This window comes from Equus caballus, chromosome 13 (genome assembly GCF_041296265.1).
Source record: "Equus caballus isolate H_3958 breed thoroughbred chromosome 13, TB-T2T, whole genome shotgun sequence".
In the NCBI taxonomy this organism is placed as follows: Eukaryota; Metazoa; Chordata; class Mammalia; order Perissodactyla; family Equidae; genus Equus; species Equus caballus.
The window spans coordinates 31,458,028-31,477,939 of record NC_091696.1 but is presented as its reverse complement, the minus strand read 5'-3'; the positions used below and the strand labels follow the sequence as shown (position 1 = coordinate 31,477,939).

General features: G+C 51.8%; 1 protein-coding gene across 22 annotated transcripts in view; it reads left to right on the top strand.

Annotated features, from left to right (window-relative positions):
* KATNIP (katanin interacting protein) overlaps positions 1 to 19,912 on the top strand; it is a 202,902-nt gene that overhangs the window by 152,022 nt on the left and 30,968 nt on the right. For all 22 annotated transcript variants that reach the window (XR_011424298.1, XR_011424297.1, XM_070230860.1 and 19 more), the window contains one exon: positions 15,313 to 16,177. Coding sequence is in view for 20 of the 22 variants with exons in the window: in XM_070230860.1 (XP_070086961.1) it covers positions 15,313 to 16,177 (865 nt within the window). In the remaining 2 variants the exon portion in view is untranslated. The remainder of the gene's footprint in view (positions 1 to 15,312; positions 16,178 to 19,912) is intronic.

Here is a 19,912-nt window from a genome sequence, read left to right as displayed (position 1 = left end):
GTATGTTCCATCACCCCTGTACCAGGAATGACACCTGCCTCCCCAACAGCACTGGGGGCATCTTGGGAGCAGGGCCTGGGCCATCTCCACCACTGCCCTAGACGCAGAAAGACATGGTTGTCAAATGAATGAATGAGTTCATTCCGCAAGAACCCAGAAGCAGTTGTCTCATTGCTATCCAGCCGAGAGACTGAGAATAAGAGAGGTTAGGGTGCTTACAGGTCACGTGGCAGGTTAAAGGCAGACGGAGATCTGCTGGGAGAGTCTGTGATCGCTCTCCTCGTACTCCCTTCCTGTGCTTCCTCCTGCTCCTGCTCCCGCCCGGCCGCCTAAGAAACATCTGGCAGTTCCAGGGTCTGGAGGCTCATGTGGCAGACACAGGCCTGGCACGCTCTGCTCATGCACAATGCTGCCTCAGAGAAGTAGCAGAAACTTTCTCTGATTTCTGTTTTTTGAGGTTTTTTAAACAAATACCTAAAGTTTAAATTTGAGAAAAAGTCCAAACCACTGGAATAAGTGAGGAAGTTTCTGTGGGCATGTCAGCCTCCCCTTCCCCATTGCCGGCCCTGGCCCCCGTGTGCTCAGGTTGGTCCTCTGGGCCCGGAATGCATACTCCCAGCGTGCAGGGCCACATCCTCCCATTGCCGAGTCTGCTGGGCACTTCCTGGCAGCTGGTCATCAGCATCTTCTGGAATGAGTAATGAAACAGTGCTGGCTGGCCGAGCCTGTGCCCTGTAGCTCAGCCCTGTCACTGAATACATCTCAAGCCAGGAAAAGCGGATTTTGTGTGCTGGATTACGAAGAAGATAAGCTTCATCCCTTTTGGCCGAGGCCTGCCTTTCTTCTTTAACCTGCACCCAGCCTTGCCTGTGTGCTGAGAATAAAAGGAGCAGGACGTGAGGGTGTCGTGGCGGGTGCTGTGGGAGCTGCTGGCTGCGGGGATGAGAGGCTCGAGGTGTTTCTGCACAGACGGAGGGCGGAGGACTGCGGTCCCTGACGGGAGCACGCTTATGTAACACACACCCATCTGTTGCCAGAATTTACCGGGGGCAGAAACCACATGCAAATGCAGCTGCAGGTTGGTGTGATTTAAGAGTCTTCAGGGAATCCTATTACTGTGTGTTTTAGAGGAGATAAAAGGAGAGTTTATAGGAAATATAGCTCGGCCTGGTAGACATGGCTTGTTTTCACAGTGTTTTGTGTATGGGAATCTGAGGAAGAAAAGTTAAACGTGGGAGCTAATCCAACCACAGCTTATTTAGAACAGAAGAAAAGAAGGTGCTAGAAAGAGGGGAGTCTCTTTTATTGGAAAATATGCTGCCTGTTAAATCCTCAGGCTAACTCTCAGGGCTCCTTCCCCTGCGTTAGGTGACGCGGCGAGTGTGAGCCGGCCCAGAGGCGAGGGTCGGCTGGGAGGACACCGAGGCTGGAATCTCTCCACGCAGGCACACGAAGGCGGCGCGCAAGGGTCTGTCCCTGTCACAGCCACCATTTACCCAGTGCTGCGTGTATCAGGGTGGTGTGAGGCACCCAGGAAATATGACCGAACAAATGAATCATCTCAGTTAACCCCCCGGCAGGCCTGCAAGGTGGGTGGTATCAGTCCCCACCTTGTAGATGAAGAAGCTGGGGCTTAGAATAGGGAGAGCCTATGGGGCAGAGAGACTGTGTCTCGTTTGCCAACTCTGCTTGGAAGTGGCTGCCTGGAGTGCTGTCTTAGAAGGATCTGGAACCTTCCTTCTCGTTCATCAAGGAAAGGGTGTGTGACTGATCAGTGGTGTCTGCCTTGGGCACAGGAGGAGGACGTGATAATATGTTTGTCACATTTTTCGATGTTCCCCAGATTAAATGACTCGCCCAGCTAGCAAGCTGTAAGGGATAGAGCTGGGTAAGGAATGTGAGGTCTGTTGGTTTTTCTCAGCACTACTTCCCCTGCAGAGCAACATCTCTGGAGAGGAAGGAAGCAATAGTCTCCCTTTTATAGTGTGTAATAACCCATTCAGAAAGCAGACTTCCAGCAGCTGCCCAGGTCCCTCTGTGTAAGATGCATATTAGTTATCTGCTACACAGTACCGCCCTTCAGTCTTGCCCACAGCATCACCAGGCAGATGCCACCCCAGCCTGATCACAACAACGAGTGAGGCAGGAGGGCATCCAGGGGTATATTTTATACACGGAAATGGTGCTCATGAAGTAGTTTTTGAATGAATGAATGTTAGATTTCCCCCGTGGTATATTTCTCTGACATGCCGTGGTGGCCTTGGCCAGCGCTGCCCAGTAGAACTTTCTGTGATGATATGAATGTGCTTTATCTGCCCAGTCCAGGAGAGTGGCCACTAGCCACAGGTGGCTAGCACAGCTGAGAAACTCCACTTTATTTTATTTATTTTTAATTGAGATATAATTGCCATATAACATTGTATTAGTTTTAGGCTTAAAACATAATGGTTTGATATATATATATGCTGTGAAATGATCACCGCAATGAGTTTAGTAAACATCCATCATCACACAGTTGCAAATTTTTTTTCTTAGGATGAGAATTCTTAAGATTTACTCTCTTAGCAACTTTCAAATATGCGGTACAGTGTTGCCAACTTTGGTCACCAAGCTGTACATCACATCCATAGGGCTTATTTATCTTATAACTGGAGGTTTGTACTTTTTGACCCACTTCCCACCTCTGGCAACCACCAGTCTGTGCTCTGTATCCATGAACTGGAGTTTTTAGATTCCGCGTGTAGGTGAGATCATACAGTGTTTGTCTTTCACTGTCTGACTTATCTCACTTAGCGTAATGCCCTCAAGGTGCATCTGCATTGTCACAAATGGCAGGATTTCCTTCCTTTCATGGCTGAATGACACTCCATTGTAAATCTACCGTATCTTCTTTACCCAGTCCTCAGCCGATGGGCCCTTAGGTCGCCTCCATGTCTTGGGTGTCGTGAAGAGTGCTGCAGTGGACATGGGGGTGCCGAGATCTTTTCAAGATAGTGGTTTCATTTCCTTCCGATAAATGCCCAGAAGTGGGATGGCTGGATCATATGGTAGTTCTGTTTTAATTTTTTGAGGAACCTCCATACCGTTTTCCCTGGTGGCTGCGCCAGTTCACGTTCCCACCAACAGTGCACAAGGGCTCCCTTTCCTCCCATCCTCGCCAACACTGATTGTTTCTTGTGAGAAACTGCATTTTAAATTTTATTTCACTTTAATTTTAACCTAAGTAGCCACATGGGGCTGGTGCCTAGGTACTGGACCACACAGGTCTTGGTGCTCAGGGTCCTGTGGTGAACAAATAGACAAGGCTCTGTCCACACAGCCCTGTCCCTTCTCATGGGGAAGGGACAGTAAACCAGGCCACAGAGGAGTCACGTAATTTCAGGTAATGCCAAGTGTCCTGAAGATGACAGAATAGGGTAATGGGGGAAGGAGGCAGGGCTGCTTTGAGCAAGGTGGTCAGAGGCCTTCCCTGACATGAATCCTGAGAAGGAGCAGCCCCAGGGCTATCTGTGCGAAGAGCATTCCCAGCAGGGGGCACAGGAAAAGCAAAGGCACGGGGGCAGGAACATGCTCAGTGCTTCCAGGCAGTAGTTCAGGCAGTGGCTGGGCCTGGGGAACAAAGGAGAGTGTAAGGGGAGCTCCCAGAGACAGGCGGGAACCAGGGCACGTAGGCCTCGTGGGTTTGGATCTTACTCTGAGAGACTGAATGGGGGTAGTCAAAGCTAGCCCACCTGGCTCCTTCTCTTCCTAGCTGTGTGACCTTGGGCATGTTACTCCACATCTCTGTGCCTCAGTTTCCTCATCTGTAAAATGGGGTAATTATTCTTCTGGCCGTTGTGAACTCTATATAAAGCTGTTAGTGTCATTGTGTTACTAAACTGGGTTCATTTTTGCCTGTTGCCCAGAAAGCCAAACACCGAGACAACGGGATTGCACAGAGAGAGCAAGGGAGCAGCCAAGGGAGGACACAAGAAAACGAGTCTCAAATCCACTTCCTCAAAAATAGGGGCTCAGGGATGTTTGTGGGGTAGGGAGCAAGGTGGTCTGAAATGTGGGGATCGATGGCTGGAGGTGAGGAGAGGTGAGGTAATTGACAGTCTGCGCAAGTGTAGTCAGTCTCCATGCCTCTTCAGAGGACGCATGTTCACAAAATGACAGCGTGAGCATGATCTGAGTTTTTAGCCTCTTGACATCAAAAGGTTGCTTATCAGACATCTGTGCTGGCCCAGTTGATGGGTTGGTGGTCTCAACCGGCCTGAACTGGACAAGGGGTCCTAATTCCTGAAAAACAGTTCGCACACCCATTACCATGGTGACCCAGGCTCCAGGGAGGTGTTATCTGTAGGAGCCTAGTGGGAGTCAGACAGCACAGTGCCTAAGCAGCATCGTTAACAATGGACAGGGGAACAACTAAAAGCGATAATCAGTAATTGCAAAAAAGAAAAAAACTTTAGTTACTAGCTACCTAATCGTCAATGGCTAACTGTTTACCGTTTCAGTTGTTGGAGGGTTTTGAGCAGAGGACGATATAATCTGATTGAGGAACTTAAAAGATCATTTTGGCTGCTGTTTGGAGAATGGATCAGAGGAAAGGGGGATCCCGAGAGGAGGCTCCTAGCATAGCCAAGGGTGACAGTGGATGAGGGTCATGATGTTTGTGGGGTGCACCACAGGTAGGTCAGTTCATCCCAGGACATTATTTGCATTTTCAGCAAGGCCACTTTTGCTTGCTGAAAAGCAAATTTTGGGGGAAAGTTTTAGACAAATGCAAAAGTGAAGAGATTAGTTCAATAACGACCCATGTATCCCTCACGAGCTTCAACAATTATTAACACTTTGCCGTTCTCCTTTCATCTTTCCCCGGAATATATGAAAATAAATTGTAGCTATCATACCATTTTACTCATAAACTCTTCAGTGTTCCTCTCTAACAGATAAAGAGTTTGGTTTTATGTAACCCCAATGCCGCTATCATACCTGACAATAATTATTATGCTCTAATACTCAGTCCACATTCAAATACCCCTAATTGTCTCAAAATTGTTTTTTTATAGTTGGTTGTTTGGGTCGGGATACAAACCAAGACCAAACATGGCAGTGGTTTGAAGTCAAAGGTGTAAGCTTCATTTGGCCAGCTGGTCCACGTGGTCTGACAGCTCTGCCGCGTGGCAGGGTCTGGGCCGCCCTCGGGCCTGAGAGGCATGATGGCATCTTAGCAGGGCGGCTGGTGGGGACGAGACTGACCCAGGTGCATGAGAGGTCTTGACCTCAGGCTGGTCTAGGCCATTGTCAGTCGCCAGAGGGTGCTCTCTGTTGGGTGGGCTGCCACAGCTGAGCTCTGTGGGTAGAGCCCACACTCGGGAAGACAGGCCTGGGAGCCTCGAGGGTCCCAAGAGGCTCAGGTTTGAAGCAGGCCTCTGGCCAGAAGGAGAGGTGAGCAGAGATTTCAGCCTTCGGAGAGAGGACCCAACTAGGTGTTCAGGCCCCAACCAGAAGGTTGAGATTCAGAGCCAGGTTCTACTCCAAGCAGGAGCAGAGCACAGATGCAGAACCAGGATGGAAACTGAGGCCCGTGTCCTGTGCTGTGCAGACCAGGGGACAAGGTACAGCTGGGGCTGGGCAGATGTCTGAGCAGGGACGGCTGCTCACCCATGTGCAGGTGCCAACCTAGGGCAGCAAGGTAAATCCCAGACCCCCTAGGAGCTGGGGCTTCTCCTCTTCTGCTTCCTACCCACCTTGGCCAGGACTGATTCAGTAGCTGAGTCTATGGATTGAAGTTCTGAGTTCCAGGGCTAGTGTATCATCCGGGCTTCTCTTGGTAGGTAAGGACAGAAAACCCGGTTAAAACTGACTTAAGCATGAAAGGGAGTTCTTTGGCTTGTGTAACTGGAGAGTAGGGGGTAGCTAGCTTCAGGCATGACAGGATCCAGGAGTTCACATGATGTCATCAGGAATCTGCTTCCCTCCATCACATATCTCTGCTTATGTCTGTGTTGGCTTCGTCCTCAGGTTCCGAGTAGTGCTCCTTGGTGATGTCAGACTCACTTTATTTCAGCAGTCCTTGCAGAAGCAGACTGTCCTCATGAAAGCCCCAGGTCTAGGACCCACAGGCCAGGCTTGGGTTACAACCTGGGGTAGGGCCTACATTATGCCCATGAAATGAAGTTAATGGAAGGGTGGATTCCTAATGGAACATTGAGGTCCTATTTCCAAAAGAGGGGAAAATCACCAGGGAAAGTAGAAAACGATACTCAAACTAGGTCCTTTTTCTTTTTCTCTAAGAACACAGAAGTCACATGCTGTTGAATTTATTCATCAGCTCCCAAATCTCAGTCTTCCCCAATGCTTAACTTCTGAATCAAGCTTCAGTCCTGGCTGCCAGATACTCTTCTTTGGCGTTTCCACCTGGCAATGCACTAACCCTCCAACTCGGCATAACCAAACCCAGACCCATCTGCCTCACCCACTCCAGACCTCCACTTCCTTTTTTTTTTTTTTGGTGTAGAAGATTGGCACTGAGCCAATCTTCCTCTATTTTGTGTATAGGACGCCACCACAGCATGGCTTGATGAGCAGAATGTAGGTCTGCACCTGGGATTCAAACCCATGAACCCTGAGTCACTGAAATGAACCCCGTGAACCCAACCACTACTCCACCAGGCCAGCACCTCCACTTCGTTTTGCTGTTCACAGCAGCACCTGACTCCCACCTTTGAATCCTCTCTCCTCCCTTTGCCCCTCACTGCCAGTCATCTCTAAATCTACCATTTCTATGGCCAAAACCTGTCTCCTTCCAAACCCAGCTCCTCCTTCCGCTTCTGCTTGCCACTCCGTGTAGGACTCATCCCTTCCAGTGCCAGGCTCCTCCTATCTCCCCACTCCACTCACTCATCCGCTCAGTCCCTCCACCTCATCTGCAGAAGCTTATCCATCGCCCCACACTCAGCCGTTGTGCTGGGCAGGGAATCAGACACACCGTCTGCCCCTGCGAGCTCACGCCCTGGCAGGAGGGCCCGGGGGATCAACAGCAAACCACAGTTCAGTGGGGCCAGTGCGGTGGTGGGGGATGAGCCAAGAGCCTCGAGGCTGCAGAACAGCTCGGGGGAGTGGCCACAGTCCACTGCCGTCACATGCTTCCTGGGGCATCCTGGGAAGAAGTCCATGACACAGAGGCTGTGCCTGTCTGTGACCGAAGGCAGCTCACAGACAGATTTCAACTGGCTCCCAGGTTTTCAAAATCCTTTGAATTAATTGCCAACATTTAAAAATTGAGAGGTTTTAAATATGGATTTTGGGAGATTTGAAAATAGGGATTTTTGACTTTTATTGAGAAAGTGGAAGATCTGGCAACACCAGGCCACATCCACTCCTGGGAGATTTGGTGGAGCCCGATCACAGTGCCACTGTCCCCACCACTCCCACTCGTCTCCCCAACACAGTGGCACATTGTCCTTATGCCACATCACCTCTCGCATTTGCTCTGCTCACCTTGACCCTGCATGCATGTGCGTTGGTGACCTCCTCCACTCCTGGACCCAAAACTGGCTCTCTGGCTCTTCCATCCATATGCAACTTTTCTCTCTCTCTGCTGCTCATGAATCTCTTCTCTCCTCTGTGCCTTTGCTCCTGCCATTCCCAGCACTTGGAATGCCCAGCTCGTCTTGTTAAACCCTGCTGTTTGAAATGTCGAGGTTCTGCTTAGGTCTCTCTTCACGCACACGTCTCCTGCACACCCCTAGCCTGCCCCAGGCCCCTTCTGGTGGCCTCCAGCTTCACTCTTCTGGGCACCAAGTCACATGCTTCCCTAGAGTGTTCTGAGCTTTGCTGAGCCTCCGATGTCCCAAACCGGTACCCCTGGCAAACTCCATCCTGCAGATGTGTTGTTTGGCCCTCAGAGTGTTGTGCGGCTTGGGAAACACCTGACCACATGTGAAAGTTTGCTTTTGATGAGATGGCAGCATTCCCTATGCGGTGTCTGCCAGCTGGAGCTGAGTGGCCCCTGCCCTCTGGACTTGCGGGCATATGTCCTCCAGCTCTCCACAGTCCCTACACCCCACACGGCTGTGATGCCACAAGCATTTGAGCTGGTGACCCCTTAATATATGGGCTTTTGTGAGCTCCTCAAGGAAAGGAGCCTTGCTTTCTTCCTTTGCGTCCCACACAGGCCAGGACCCTGCAAGGCCCCACGTAGTATGTGTTGGATTGCAGAAAATTGCAAGAATCGCGTGCTGGGACCTTAGCCCAGATCTAGGGGAGTCTTGACCTAAGTCAGCGAGAGTAATTCTAGGCCCCACCCTAGAGTGGATGGCGTTCCTCCTGTGCCTGCTGCCAGCCTCTGCCAGGAGCAGGCGTTCGCTGCACTGGCCGTAAGGGAACAGGGAGTCTCCAAGCCATTCTAGTCCTGTGCAGCCAGCCTTGGCAGGTACATCCGTCCAGGCAGTGGCTTGGGTACAAGACAATGATGGTAGCTCCTGGTTCTTGAGCACGTATTATGTGCCAGGCAGTATTCAAAGGACTTTACATGTACCAGCTTGTTTATGCCACACAGCAGTCCTGTGAGATGGGTACTGCAACGATCAGCTCCATCCTACAGATGGGGAAACTGAGGCCCAGAAAAGCAGAGCACCTTTCAGGTGGTCACATGACTCCCAGTCAGTCTGGTGCCCACCCCCTGGTCCTGGCCTTCAGTGGAGAAAACTGTGGTCACTGCAGGTCTGAGTCCTGCCTGGAGCTGCCATTGCTCGAACTTCGGCCCTGGCCCTGTCATGCGGGATGGCCTAAACTTTCAAGAGGGGCCAGAAATGCACATTGTCATGTGAAAGCTCCCAATTCTTAGATATTATCAGCTAGTTCTGAAAATTGTAAGTGTTCTGTGGGCCAAACCAGCACAGATTCAGCTGTAGGGCCGCCAGCTAGTGACCCAGTCTGTCGGGTCCCATCCATGTCTGTCGTCCTGAGTCTGAGGTGATGGGGGGGTGTAAGTGATTGGCTCACAGCCCAGCATGTAGCAGGTTAAATGTAGCTTTTTAAATGTTACGATGTCCCACCATCTTCTTCGAGGTTCTGCATCACAAAGAATGGTCTTCCTTTGTCTTCCTCCCAGCGGACATGTCAAAGGCCACTGAGGTCTCCCCTCCAATACGATGTTCAAGTTCAGGTGCTGCAGGGAAGGAGCAATCTTAGGCCCCAGGGATAGGCCTCAGGATGGGTAGGAATAGGCCCGTCCCCCGTCCTTGAAGGTCCATGTGGGTGAGGACAGCTGTGCACATGTGGGCCCTCACTGGGTAGTAGGTACAGGGATCCAGTTGCAAGCCCAGCTCTGAGAACCCAGAGGAGGACCCTCACCTCAACCTGAGGAGGGGACCAGAGCAGACGGGGAGGGCCAGAGGCTTCCTGAAGGAGTCGGCTCCTGAGCCAGGTCCCGAAGCCCGCGTGCTAGCTCGCTGGACAGCAGCAGCTCACTCCCCCAGGTCCCCCAGGCCCTGACAAACCTACAGTCAGGGTGAGGCCCCTCGCAATCAGCCCACAGCCCCCAAGTCCCTCCTGTTCTGGAGCCAGCACTTCACGGCAAAGAGAGGGAGGAAGGACAGTGGCTCATGTTCTCTCTGTGTGGCGGGGCCAGGTATGCTCCCTGTCAGTGACAGAGCAGCCAGAGTGCGGGACACCTGCAGCCTGGCTTCACGGGCTGTGCCTGGATGAGGTCCAGCCAGTGCACATCTGGTCCACCTCCAGCTGTGGCCCCCCGCTGAGGAAGGGTTTGCTTTCATGGACACTCCCTGGCATTCAGCTCTAGGGCCTAGCCAGTGCTTTGCTCCGAATGTTTTCTTCTGGATTTGTCAGCTGTGCTTAAGGCAGGTGTTCATCTCGGGGGAAAGTGCCTTGTGAGTGCGAAAGCCCGCACCTCTGCTTGGGTTGTTGTCATCATGGAACCGCCACCGTCAGTCTTTGCTGAGCAGTTCACGCATTCATTGGAAGAGATATGTAATTCGACACCGGGGCCAGGGAGGAAGGTGGCCTTGCCAAGTCAATTAAATTACTTAGAAAGAACTAATATTAATGTTGTTGTATTAAAAAAGCATTACAGTCTCAATGTGGTTGGTTCTTGCCAACTGTAAAGAAGGCTAAAGTCAGAACATGGACTAGGACAGGTGTTCCCAGTAACCACGGGCCAGCCGCAGAGCTTCAGTGTCCTTTTGAAAATCCATTGCAAAAGGGGTCTGAGGCAGTGACAACTAAAGGCGTAATAGTAACTCTAGTTAAACAAGGAAGAAAGCATTAGCACCAAGGAACCCGCAAGGACACACACAAACACAAACACAGTTCAAACATTAAGGAGTCGGCAGGGTGGACTTTCTCCCTGGGTTTCTTGGACGCCAGGGTGAAGGAGGCAGCAGTCGGGACTGAAGCCTTGTTGATAGGGAAGGAGGAAGCAGGCTGGTTCTTTAGGAGCAAGAGAATTTTTCCCCTGGGTCTATTCCCAAAAACATCCCTTATACAGAGCTTTACTGAGGGCACACCGAGGAATATGGCCCTCCGAAATCCTCAACCCTGTTTTCCCCACAGTGCAGATGTGCGTCTCACGTGGCCTCTAATGCACCCTTGAGGTGTGATGATCATTACATCAATATGCAGGTGTGTACGTAGGAAAAGTCTGGAAGGATACGTGTGCACCCACTGCCCACCAGTGCCCAGGGTGATTGGTTCTGGGGACTGAGGAGGGAACCAGGGTGAGGGTAGCAGAGAGCTGGTCCACAGGGACTTGTTAAAAAATAGAAGTGGGGCTCAGTTCCACCTGGTGTGAGTGATTCTGCCAGTGGCCAGTCCAGCATGGGCCAAGACTGAGGCTTTCTCCAGGTCTAGCTTGACCCAAAGGGAGATGGCAGTAAGACCTCGGGCATGCCAGCCAGAGTAGCTCCCCGTGCTCCAGCTGTGTGACCTCGGGGAAGGCTAACCGTCAGTTTCTTCACCTGTAAGATGGGCCCTAATGCCCATGTTGTGGAGTTGTTCCCAGGACTGCGTGGGATAAGGCAGCCTTTTATGTGTCCCACTTAGAATCGCAGAGAAGTGGCCACTACCTGTTGCCCGCCAGGGATCCCTCTCTGGTGATCCTCGGGCCAGATCTGCCCGCAGATATGGCTTGTTTGGCCAGCAGAGTGTTGGAAACTTTTCCAATTTAAGCACTGTCGGGCAGGGCCTGAGCCTCCCAAGCTCCTCAGGGCCCCCTGCTCTTTGTAGTTTCCACCCTAGCTCGCTTCTCTCTCCTACTTGTCTGGCCCCTGTGGGCTTTGGAGGGTGCACCCTGCCTCAGCTTCCCTCACTCTGACCCTCTCAGCCACATGTCTTGGAGAGAGCCAGGCAGCAGACAGCCAAAGGTCAGGTGGTGCTCCAGACCGTTCACGGAAGGTAGACGAACACATTTCAGAAGCCAGACGTCTCCTTATGAAAGCCAGGGTGCCCACCATGACTGTGCTGGATTGGAAGGCCTCCCCACCACCCCACCACCTCTTTAAAGGAGAGTGTTTCTGTCGCCCAGATGTTTCCATGGTGGTAATTTTGCGGAACTAGTCATTGAAAGCTGCCCATGCTGTCCTTCTCGAATAGCTACTGCCTGATTAATCCACAGCACGCACTTGCTCTGTGCCTCTGCTAAACAGAGAACACATCCATATAAACATGTAAAAGAGTGCTTTGAGAATCGACTTTTCTGACAGTCAGCAAATAGTAGCCTGCCATGCTGCAATTGAATGATTGAAGCTGAGTTCCTGTGGTGTAACACAGGCTTGATGGTTCTCGTTCTAAATTGCTGTGGAAACCTCCGTAGCAATAACTTGGCGAACTAGAAATGTAGTTAGAGCTTACTCGCTCAGCTTCAGGAAAGCTCAGTCTAGATAGACACCTCTGGGGTCTCAGATCCTGTATCCCAAGAGCAGATCAGAAGCCAAAGCGAGATGGAAAATGGCCTGGGGGGAAACTGACGGGCTCCCATTCTTCAGATGAGATTTTTCTCAGAACATTGTTAGAGATCAGTGCTATCCTGGGAGAAAAATACCTGTGTTCATTCCCTTACCATTCCAAAGTTGTGGCTCAGTATCAGCTGTGTGCCAGCTACCTCCTGGGCCCTTGGACAACATTGGTGGAGCCTCTGCTGTCCTGGAGCTTACCTTTCAGTGGGGAGCCAACACCTGAGTTAAAAAGCTGATAAACAAGGCCATTTCAGAGACTGGGAGGAAATACAGCAGGGTGATGGGAGAGAGGAGGGACCGGATGAGGGGCGTCTGCTCTAGAGAGAAGACCAGGAAGACCTCTCTGAAGACAAGGAGCCAAGCTTGCAGCTATCTGGGGCAGAACGTTCCAGGCAAAGGCACAGGTCCCAAGGTGGGAATGAGCTTGGCGGGACCACGGAGCAGCGCGGAGGGAGGAGGGGCCTGTGATAGGAGCGAGGTCAGGGAGGTCAGCAGAGACCAGATCCCGTAGGCCTCATTGGCCACTCCAGGGAGCTGGAATTTATTCTCAGTGCAATAGGAAATCACTGGGCAGTTGTAAGCAGGGAGCTGCCGTTATCTAAATTGTTTTGAAAGAAAGCCTGGCTGCTGTGTAGAAGATGCCGTGTATACATGTGGGCAGGCTGCAGTGACAGTGCAGAGGGGAAGCAGAGCCCACTTAGGAGGCTGCGGTGGTTGTTTTGGGGAGAGGTGATGGGGGCCTGGGCCAGGAGGCAGCAGTGCCTTCAGGGAGAGGAGATAGATTTGGGGTGGGTTTCCGAGGGAGTGCTGTGGGACTTCTGATTGACTGGATATGTGAGCGGGAGAGCAAGAGGAATCAAGGAGGACTCCTAGGTTTTTGGCCACTGATTGAATGGTAGAACCATTCTTAAGATGAGAGAAGACTAGGTCTGGGAAAAGTGAATGAAGAATTCTGTTGGGGTATGTTAAGGTTGAGATGCCTGTTAGATATCCAAGAAGAGAGATCACTTGGGGCTTGGCAGAGAGGTCAGTGTTGGAGATTAAAACAATCGAGAGTCATTAGCACAAGAGTAATATTTAAGGCCTTGGGCCTGGATAAGACCACCCAATGAGAGAACGCAGGAAAATCAGAAGGCCCAGGACCCAGCCCTGGGCAGCCCAGCCGTGAAAGGCCCAGGTGAAGGGGAGGAGCAGCAGAGGAGCCTGGGAGAGCAGGGAGGCAGGGGGAAGCCAGCACGCGCAGAGCTGAGAGGGCAGGAAATCTGCCGACAAGGAGGAGTGGCTGACTGCACAGACACTGCCGCTGCCCGGCCCTCGAACAGAAGTTCCGTCTGCATCTGGCTGCCTGCTACAGCCTGAAATTCATTGTCCAAACTAGGACCCTTGAGAGTGGAAAGAGGGCTCTGTGAATGAGGACGCTAGGAGTAATCAGTCATCCCAGACAAACAAGGGAGTTCCATCACCCCCATTAGTGGCGTCCTTGGCAGGGTGGGTTCTGTCTTGAGGTGGAAACAAAGGCCCTATGGAAGGGGGACGACCAAGAGGGAGGCAAGGAGAGCAGCCGTGGTGGTGACACTTGGAGTCTGCTCTACAGGTGGGGCGGCCCACAGCAATTGAAGAGAATGAAGCTGTTAATTCACACGACGTGGGTGAGTCTCTAAGCAATCATGCTGAGTGAAAGAAGCCAGCCACTGAGAGTTCATAGCATGTGATTCCTTTTAGATAAAAATTCTAGGGGCCAGCCCCATGGCTGAGTGGTGGGGTTCGTGCGCTCCGCTTCGGCGGCCCAGGGTTTCACTGGTTTGGATCCTGGGCATGGACGTGACACCGCTCATCAGGCCATGCTGAGGTGGCATCCCACATGCCACAACCAGAGGCACTCACAACTGGAATATACAACTGTGTACTGGGGGGCTTTGGAGAGAAGAATAAAAAAAAAATTCTAGAAAATGCAAACTTGTCTACAGTGACAGAAAGCTGATGGGTGGTTGCCTGGGGATGGGGGAAGGAGGGGAGGGAGGGGTGTCAAAGGGGTACAAGGAAACTTTGGGGGTGATGGGTCATTATCTTGATTGTGGAGGTGATTTCATGGGTGTATACGTGTGTTAAAACTCAAGTCGTGCACTTTAAATGTGTACAGTTGACTGTACGAGGTTTGAGGAAAGCGGTCTTAAGTTTGCTGTGAAGGGGAACCAGGGCAGTAGCGGGAGGAGGCGCGGCTTTGATCTGATTTGATTTGAGGCCTGACTGAAGGAGCGCTGAATACCTGCATGACAGAGGGCACGTGTGTTGGGAGGAGGAGGCGAAGGAGGCTAGCCAGGGGCCCTTTTGTGAAGGTTCCTGGTGTCATGCTGTGGGGCTCGCACTTCATCCCGTCGGCCTGAGCTTCTCCACCTTCTGGGTGCAGAGAATGGTCTGGAGAACCAAGTGCCCACACCACACCCCTCTGGCTCCCTCCGATGGCTGCTGCCACTGTGGCGGGACAGCCCGGGCGTGCTGACAGGGCGCCGCTTCCCGGGCTTCCGGGCTCTCTGCCTAAAGCCCTCAGAGCCTCAGCTTGTGCACACGGTGGGGAGCCCATGCCCCCAGGAGCACCATTCAACAGCAGGGCGTGGAGTCGGGGGACAAACGCCCCAGCCTCCCACCTTCAGAGGGACACTTCTGGGTGCATTCTGCAGGTTCCTCAGAGCGCCCCAGCGGCGTGGAGCCCCAGCTGCCCACAACAATGACCAGCTGAAAAACCTTTTTGGGCTTTCTCCTGCCCTATCTGACTCTCCTCACTCCCTCTTGGGAGCACCTATCAATAAGCTCAAGTCCTTGTCTCAAGCTCTGCTTTCAGGGCACCCAAAATATGACAGCCACGGAAGGCAGGGAGTCTGTGTTGTGTGTGCATGCCAAGCTTTTCTGGTGCAGAAGGCCCAGGAAGCAGACTTTAAAGAACCCGGCTATAGGCAGTGAAACAACGTGAGGGATTCACAAGGGGCGGTGGCTGGGCCCTATTTGCTCCTGTAGAGAATTAACTCTGGGGCAATGTGAAGCGAGGTTGAAGTAGCCAGGGACAGGAGGCAAGGAGGCCAATTAGCGGGCTGCTACCACTGTCCCAGCAGGAGGTGGTGATGACGAAGGCAGCCACTGAGGCCGCCTCTTTGTGAAAGTCCTTTGATTGGCAGAGTGTGTAACGCTTAGCACAGAAATGAGTCTGAGCCTTGTTTAACATCGCCAGTGCTGTAGTTTTATTAAGCATGTGTTTCTAGCGGCCCACGTATCTCTTTTTTATCTTCTACTTTCAAAATTTGGTACATCAGTCTGATGCCATGCATCTTCATTTTTTTAAATTTTGTGTTTTCAGGATCTTGACATTGGTGCCAAGAACATGAAGCTTTATGTCAACAAAAATCTCGTCTTTGATGGCAAATTAGACAAAGGAGGTGGAGAGGGCCCGGCTGACCAGAGCATCCTGGTTGGCCTGAAGAATGAGAAGAATGAAAGAATAGAGAAGACCGTTGATGCCCAGTCAGAAGAAAGCAAAGAGGCCCACAAGATGGCTGGCAGGGACGAGGACAAGGAGCTTAGTGTTGGTCACTCACTACCAGCTGGAGCAGTAGTGGATGCGAAAGTTTCCTCACAAGGAACTCTACTTGGTGAAAGGATGAACTCTCCCGATTGCATGAACAACAGTTTGTCCAAGTCAAAGGAACATTTCAGCTTGTTAGCAGCCCCAGCCTCGATGGGCGGCGTGCCCGGTGCCCCTCCCCTCTCCCCACCTGAGGAATGCCCTCCTCTGGACCAGGAGCTCTTGCTGATCCAACAGCTGGAAAACCTCAGGGGCAGAAAAGTCTCTGAGCCGCCAGGGAAAACCCCACCCTGGTTACATCCTTCTCCCACAGGGAGAGGCAGGAAGCCCAAACCCCTCTGGCTGAGTCCCGAGAAGCCGCTGGACTGGAGAGGCAGGCTTTCCTCAGATGACTTCATTGGTGAGGGTCCTGGGGAGATGGAGGCTGGGGATAAAGGCCCCAGGCGTGAGCCAAGGAGAGCGAGCAGCTGGAATGTCATCGCTGACACGAGAGCCCAGAGAGTGACCCGCAAAGTCTGCGATGATGACTTCGACATCTTCAGCCAGCCCTCCAACAGGGAGCGCCCTGCTAGTGGGAGGAGGGGCCTGAGGAAGGGCGCCCTCAGCAGCAGCCCTGGGGACGGCCTGCCAGCCAGCAGAGGTAAGCTCGAGAAGCAGTCTGCCTTGGGCGCTGTCGTCCCTGCTCGAGGGCCGCTGAGTGGCATGAAGCCATTTTGCTCCATAGGCCTCAGTTTCCTCATCTGCAAAATAAGGGGGTTCTTCTCAACCAGGGGTCACAAATTCACTGTCTCAGGGGCCACACTGGTGACATCAGTAATTGGAATGGGCAAGACACACTTTGCATGTTAAACTTGCAGATATATTTGTCATTGCCACCAGGATAGGTCCCTTTGCCCGTCTTTCTTGCAGTACATGGCTTTTCCAATCTCAACTGTGTTATTCCACCTCTGATAGAGACTTTGATCTCTAGTTACTCCACTTTATTCTTAACTGTACCAATAGAAAAATAGCACAAGTGGGATGATAAATAGCAATTGACCCTTGCCTGGGTGTTGGAAGTACTGTAGGGAGTGGTGAGGACTGTGGCAAACTGGAAGTACAAGCCCATCTACAGGGGCAGCCACTCCACTCAAGCTGCTTTTTGGCATTCAGGAATGCAAGGCCTATGTCCCAGATCTCCCTTTTCCTTTGATCAAGAGAAATCAGAAATGTAGAATAATTTTATTTTTCAACATTGGCACCTGATTGAGATTATTTTTAAACCACTGTGTGGGTCAGAAAAAAAAATACACATCTGCTGGCAAAACTCGCATGCTTTGTGAACTTTGCAGTGGATTATCTGTAAGGGCTCTGAAAGGAGGATACCAAAAGCTGGGTTTCTGAATATTTGCACTCAGATAATGTCCTGGGAAGGAGTGCAGCATAGCAACTAGGAGTCAAACCATTTGAATCCAAACTGTGCTCCTTCTGGATCTGAGACCTCTAGCCAGGTGCCTCTACTTTCTGGACCTCAGTGTCTTCATCTGTAAAACAGAAATGAACCCCCCACTTCTCAGTGTTGCAAAGAAGGAATGAGACGATGGCTTCAAAATGGTAACCAGAGCCTGGCATGTGGAAACTGCTTCTCGAGTGGCAGCCATTATTTGGACAGTAGCTTGTATGTCTTTTATCGTCCATAAAGCACATGGACCTACCAAGGCAGGACTCACCCCTAGATCCTCTGAATTTAACCCTAACCTGCAGCATCCAGGAGCACGAGCCCTGGAGTCAAACTGCCTGGGCATGGACCCTCGTTCCCCACCGCCAACCTGCATGTGGGCAAGTTCTGAGACCCCTCTGAGCCTCGGTTTCCTCGTCTGTAAAATGATGCTGGTAATACCCATATCATGGGGTGCTGGCAGGGTCAAATGAGGGCGTACGTGTGCAGCATTCGGCACAGTGCCTGGCACGCAGGAGCCCCCACCAGATATTAGCTGTTGCTATTTATTATTATTATTGTCGTTCTCGTTGTCGTCATCATTACTACCCGCACTCTGTGCCTCTGCCTCTTGGTTTTGTATCTGTGTGAAGTCAATGGATGTATTTTTTAGTGAATCAAATCGGCTCCTACTCTATTATTGTCTAGTAGACAGACCCTGAGGGTCTGCCTTCCGCCCAAGTCTACACTTAGAAGTGTGGAGAGTTCGTGGCCTCTTTCAGGTCCCTGTTATGTCACTTAGGACATCAGAGCAAGTCCCTCAGACCCTGAGTGCCTTCCTGTGGGTAAGGGACAGGCTCCGTTCTCCCAGGCAGAGCTGCCCCTGCTGGCTCCCCAGCCTTACAGACTTCTACCACCCACTCCTGCCAAGCCTTCACCCTGAGACTGGGTATCAGGGAGGAGAGCAGAGTAGAAGAGAAGAACCGGGAAGCTCTTCGAAGACAGGGACTGTGTCCTGTCTGTGTTGGGATCCCCAGGACCCGGGTGCCCAGCTCCTGGTGGGTCCTCTGCAGTGTGGGAGGAATGGCGGTAAGAAGGTACTACAGTGGCTGGGCAGGGCATGTTTGCAATGAGCCAGGCTCTCGTCCAGGCGGGTTACTCAAATGGGCTCATATAATTAATCCTCACACCAGCCTCATTTTACAGATAGAGAAGCTGTATGAGGTTTAAGTAGCTTTCCTCAGGTCATACAGCCAGTGAGGTTAGAGCAGGATTTGAACCCAGGCGGTCCCACTGCAGCATCCATGATTGGAACTGCTAACCTACGGTGCCATTTCCCCTGCTGTCATCACCCACCTGCCCTGGGAAGGCCTGGCAATTCTGACCTTTCCTGGTAAACAGACCCACAGAGCCTCTGGAAGTTCCCAGGTGACGGGCATCATTCTAACTTGTCCACGTTCAGAGACTTTGTCTCATTTTAATTTCTTTCCGGGCATTTTACTGCTTGGCTCCATGACACATTAGGAACCAAGCCCTTGAGATTTAATGCTTGTTAAGCCAGTCATGCTAAAAAGGAAAGTTGCTTAAAAATTTTAAATTACCCATTACATAGAACCAAATGCCATAGCCTTGCCCTTCAGGAAAGGGGCAGGCCGAGCCCTCTGACGATGCTGTGGAATGCGTGATGCCAAGGTCCTCCTGGGGCTGGAACCGTGTGATCACTGTAAGACAGAACCTGGAAAGCCTTTTGTCCAACAGAGCCTCTCATTGCAATGACGTCTGCATTTTGGAAGTGTCTTCCTCAGGGGTCAGTTGGCTACAGGTGAATGAAACCTCGTCAGCCCAGCTTGAGCAGTAAAAGGGGTGCTATTTGGGGAATGCTTGAGATGCTCCTGGACCCCCAGAGCAGGGAAGTAGCTGCTCATCACAGGGGATTGCAAGGAGGAGCCAGAGAGCCAGCAGGACCACAGAAGCTGCTCCCCGCCTCTCCAGGGCTGCTGGGCCCTGCCTCTGCCTCTTTGCAGGTCCACTCTCCTTCACTCTGCCCCACGAGGTCAGCTGTCTCTGCACTGTGCACACAGCAGGAAATGGCCTCACAGCCCTAACATGGCAGTGTCTCAGCTCTAGCTCCAGCGGCCAGTTCCAAAGTCTCAAGGGAGAAGCTGATTGACCAACTTGGCGCTGGTATCCACTGCTGGTCTAATCAGCTATGGCCGAAGGCCCTTCCCTGGGAAGGAACCCAGCTCTGTCATCTCTCACTGTGTACTTTTTCATTTCCTGTTTTAGTAGCAATTAACGCACACCTCATGGTGCTGCCTTTGATTTTTATAAACTCAGGTTTAGAACTTCATAGTTCACATTAGTCTCCACCGAGGAGTGGTTTTGCGTCTTCGAGCCCATTGTCTCAAATCGGTGGTCCCTCCTAGGCTGTGTTGACTAGAGATTGAAGCAGCGGCTTCCTATTGTCCAATCAGATTTGTGGGTAGGAATGTTGACAAAGATAGGACAAAGCACCTCAGCAGCTCCTCAACTCCAAGGACTACTGAGTAGTATGTTCTCCTGCAGACAGAGGGAAACGTGGGCCCCCAGCCTGCTGCCACGGCTCAGAGGTCCAGGAGAAAGTCCACACCTCTCTGCCTTTAAAACCCAGAGTGTACATCTCAGGGAGAATAGATGAGAAAGCAGATGCAGAATGAAAGCAGGGTCCTGCCTTCCTTGCACAGCCAGGCAGAGGAGCACGAGGTGAGTCCCTGATACGTGATCTTGGATGCTGTCTTCCCGGTGCACTTGCAGACCAACCCAGGCCATTCATTTCAGTCAGTGGAAACAAATCACAATACACTGAAGTCACAATGATCGATATGGGGAGTTCCTTTGGCCAGCTGCTAAGCCCCACGCCTGGACGAAAGGATGGAAGAAGGTCCTAGTGCCTCTTTTATTGGCAGAAGAGGAGAGGAG